The sequence below is a fragment of the Atta colombica genome, unplaced genomic scaffold, assembly GCF_001594045.1.
Source record: "Atta colombica isolate Treedump-2 unplaced genomic scaffold, Acol1.0 scaffold115, whole genome shotgun sequence".
Lineage (NCBI taxonomy): Eukaryota > Metazoa > Arthropoda > Insecta > Hymenoptera > Formicidae > Atta > Atta colombica.
The window spans coordinates 384,760-388,285 of NW_017259201.1; the positions used below are offsets into that span (position 1 = coordinate 384,760).

At 28.4% G+C, this 3,526-nt stretch overlaps 1 protein-coding gene across 4 annotated transcripts in view; it reads right to left on the reverse strand.

Moving 5' to 3' along the window:
- LOC108694111 (GTP-binding protein 1) overlaps positions 1–1,744 on the reverse strand; it is a 4,475-nt gene extending 2,731 nt beyond the window's left edge. The window contains exons 1-3 of one of the 4 annotated variants that reach the window (XM_018203400.1): positions 1,725–1,744; positions 208–539; positions 4–115 (exon numbers count right to left, since the gene is read on the reverse strand). In XM_018203400.1, the coding sequence (XP_018058889.1) occupies positions 4–115; positions 208–309 (214 nt within the window). In that variant the 5' untranslated portion in view covers positions 310–539; positions 1,725–1,744. Of the gene's footprint in view, positions 1–3; positions 116–207; positions 540–775; positions 995–1,197; positions 1,259–1,342; positions 1,511–1,724 lie in introns of those variants that run through there. The other 3 variants (XM_018203399.1, XM_018203402.1, XM_018203401.1) reach the window with 3 other exon arrangements.
- Positions 1,745–3,526: the final 1,782 nt, after the last annotated feature.

Here is a 3,526-nt window from a genome sequence, read left to right on the forward strand (position 1 = left end):
AACCTTCAGCGATACCAATGTCAAAAATCGTTTCGCTACCTCCATCCTGTATCCTTTCTTTCAACCTTCTCAACAATAATTCATATTGATCTTCAGATGGACTGACCAAGATAGTCTAGAATTCACATTAATCTCCATTCTTATAAAATATTGTATAACAATATCTTAGAAGCGACAGAGAAAGAACAACTAAACATTTTGATATACCTTGCCTCTAATGCTAGAGTAATCTACAGTTGGAATAGATCCATGTTCCTTCTCTGGCAAATGAGCAATGGTTTGTGATATGACAGACCCAGTACCCGACATGTTTTGTAATGATACGCTTCGTAAATTCAACTTTCTATTCTTCCTTGCAACAGTTTGTCTAATTATTTATCGTTCTTGTATACAAACATCTTCCAGTATTTAAATCTAAATTTTTTTCCATAGACTGCTAGTACTCGCATGTACATAACTGTGGCACTTGAAATTTCGTTTACACCCTCTGGTGACATTCAAATGTTCGGCACTCAAATGTTTTGGTTCATTCTTATCATCTATAATAACATAATAAGATAACATTTATTTTTTGAACAGCTGATGAAAGATGAGGATTTAATTTATAAGTTGCCTCATTTGATGTAATATGATCGTTGAAAGAGATTGTATTATTTTGATCAAAAAATTCTTCCCTCAAAAATCATGAGAAATCAAAAAGAACATACGTAGAAGGAACAAAAAATTTACTTGGCTTAAAAACATAAAAAGTAGATACATGAATGTATGCACCTACACCATAGCAAGTGCTTATCGGTCGTGCTACAAGCTTATCTAAGCAAAGGGATTGTGCAACTTCGATCAAGTGACAACATATTGAGTGCTTTCTATTTAGTGACACAAGTCAACACAAACATCATTCTGTCTTTCTTGACATTTAGAGAGTAGCAAAGATAAAAAAATATATCAACTTGTGTCACCAAATGGAAATCGCCTAGGCTACATTCGAAAATCTACCCAAGAGCCTCCACATATGTTTAACTTTGCTCACTCAATGTTAAACAAGGATAAGGTAACACATGGGAACATCCTATTATTATCCTCAAGAGAGATGTGCGTCAAGCTTGAAACGCTCGGAATGACAAGCGATTCAAGTTTGAAAAAAAAAGAAAAAAAGTAAGACATAATTTTCTTTCGCGAAATATGCATAAATATTACATCTTCCTTTCTCATACATAAGATGTATGAGAGAGTCTCTTTCTCCCGTAGATATAAACTAGAAAAATTCGAGATCGCGTTCGAATATTAATCTTCTTGTTATCTCTAGCAATTCATTTATGCATTTAAAGGGATACATATTTACCCAAAAAAAAGAAAATATAAAATTCACATGGTTACAACTTTGAGCAAACTAAATTGACAACTAATGACTAGATAGACGTTTTCTGCGCCTGCGAATTGCTGTTACTATTACTATTTGTTTAGTTTACATCATGCACTTGATACACGTATTAACTAGTAACTTTCTATTAAATTATTTTCATTTCAGCGATGTATTCAAAGAATGATGTACTAAATTGGTACAATATGCTTCAAAATGATTAATTAAATACACATAGTATATATGTTTACACGTATTGCCAAAATTAAAACCATTCAACAGAAAGATACTAGTTATTATCCGTATCAAGCATAACGATGTAAACTAGAAATTTGTCACGTCACATGCTCCAACATGCACTTACTTCCTCCAACGACTCCAACTGTAACTCCTACTAGAGAGAAACCTGAGAGAGGATATGCCGGCCCAAAACTTATAACCACAAAATGTTATCGCGCACTACTGCCTCCTGACAAAGTGAATGTAAATTACATAGCTTTGACGGTAATACGACCACTTCTCTAAAGATAATACGTCCATTTTTCTGAGAGTAATCTACTTTTCAATTCTAGATGATAAATCGATACTTGGTTCATATAATCGTGCATTCACAAATTGTGCATCAGAAATATTAATCTCTGCAATCTTACATGCGCGTGATGTTTATTTCGCTTAAAAGTATTAAATATCAATCTAATCTACTTTTAAATTATAACATCGAAATTTTACAAATTTTTCAAAATAGAAATGATTTTATAATCAAATATAAATTCTGTAAATGATATACGATAAGATACAATGTTTAATTATGCAATCAATGAATTCTAGAATGAATAATAGACATAGCAAACTCCGAGACACGACGAGGAATAATATTGTTTTTTTTTATATCTGATATCAACTCAGCAAACGAGAATGGATTAAAATGGATTGAAATTTTTTTCTATTCGAATACGTATTTTAAATTTTAAGCGACTTTTTTTGGATTTAATTAGATTCAATTGGATTCAATTAGATTCAATTGGATTGAAAAACTGCATTTTCTATTCAAAATTTTGAATTGAACAATATTCACAATGTGTGTGTTGTGCACAGAAAAAGCTAATATTATTTTTAGATTGAAAGGCATAGAGATATGCTCCATGCAATTCTTATAAATGAATAAAAATGCATTCAGAATTGAAAAACATTCATTTTAACATTCGTGAATTAATATTTCTAAAAATCTGAATCCATTTCAATTCATTTCAAGATTCTCATTTGCTGGGAAGCTTTATAATAATAAACTTAAACATCAATACAATAGGAAGGTCTCATCAATATCCTATTAGTAATTACTATAATTATATCTCCTATCTCTACACGCGTGGTGAGCTCACCAAAGTCCAATGGAAAAAGGGAAAATCAACAAAAAACGAATTCTAATTCCACCTCTTTTATTTATTCGCGTATACCGAGATTAATTCGATTGCAATTACTGTTCTACAAAAAGTATTAACATTAAGGTTGTATTATATTTTTAAAAATGTGTTAATATTTATATTTTAAATAAGCTATATATATATGAATTAAATAGTATTCCAAGAACTTTATTTTTATTAAACACATTTTTATAGTTTATTTACTTTATTTGTTATTATTTTCTTATTATAATACTAAAATTTGAAAAACATACAGTGACAAAAATAATCTAAACTTTTTTTATGTAAATATTTTAAATATTTAAAATGCAATTATAAGTTTCATTGTGACGCAAAAATTAAGTGTTTAATAAAATAAGGAAACAATATATTTTGTATAAATATTTTAATAATAACATAAATTAAAAAAAGAGCTAATGAGCCAAGCTGGTTAATTACATGTATGCTTATAATTATAAATTTTTATACATAAAAATTTAAACAATATCAAGAATTTCAATCCGAAAAATTTTGTTTATTTACAAAATAATATAACCATGCAATTTCTAAAGTTGAAACATTCTATCGTGAGTGATATAAATTTAAAAAAAAAATAGAATTATATGCATTTCAGTTAAAAATATAATATTACTTTCCTTCTATAACTATTACATCAATGAAACTTTACATAATACATCTTAAATATTTAAAGAACTTATACAAAAAAGTTAAGATTTTTGCAATTATAATATATATATATATAATT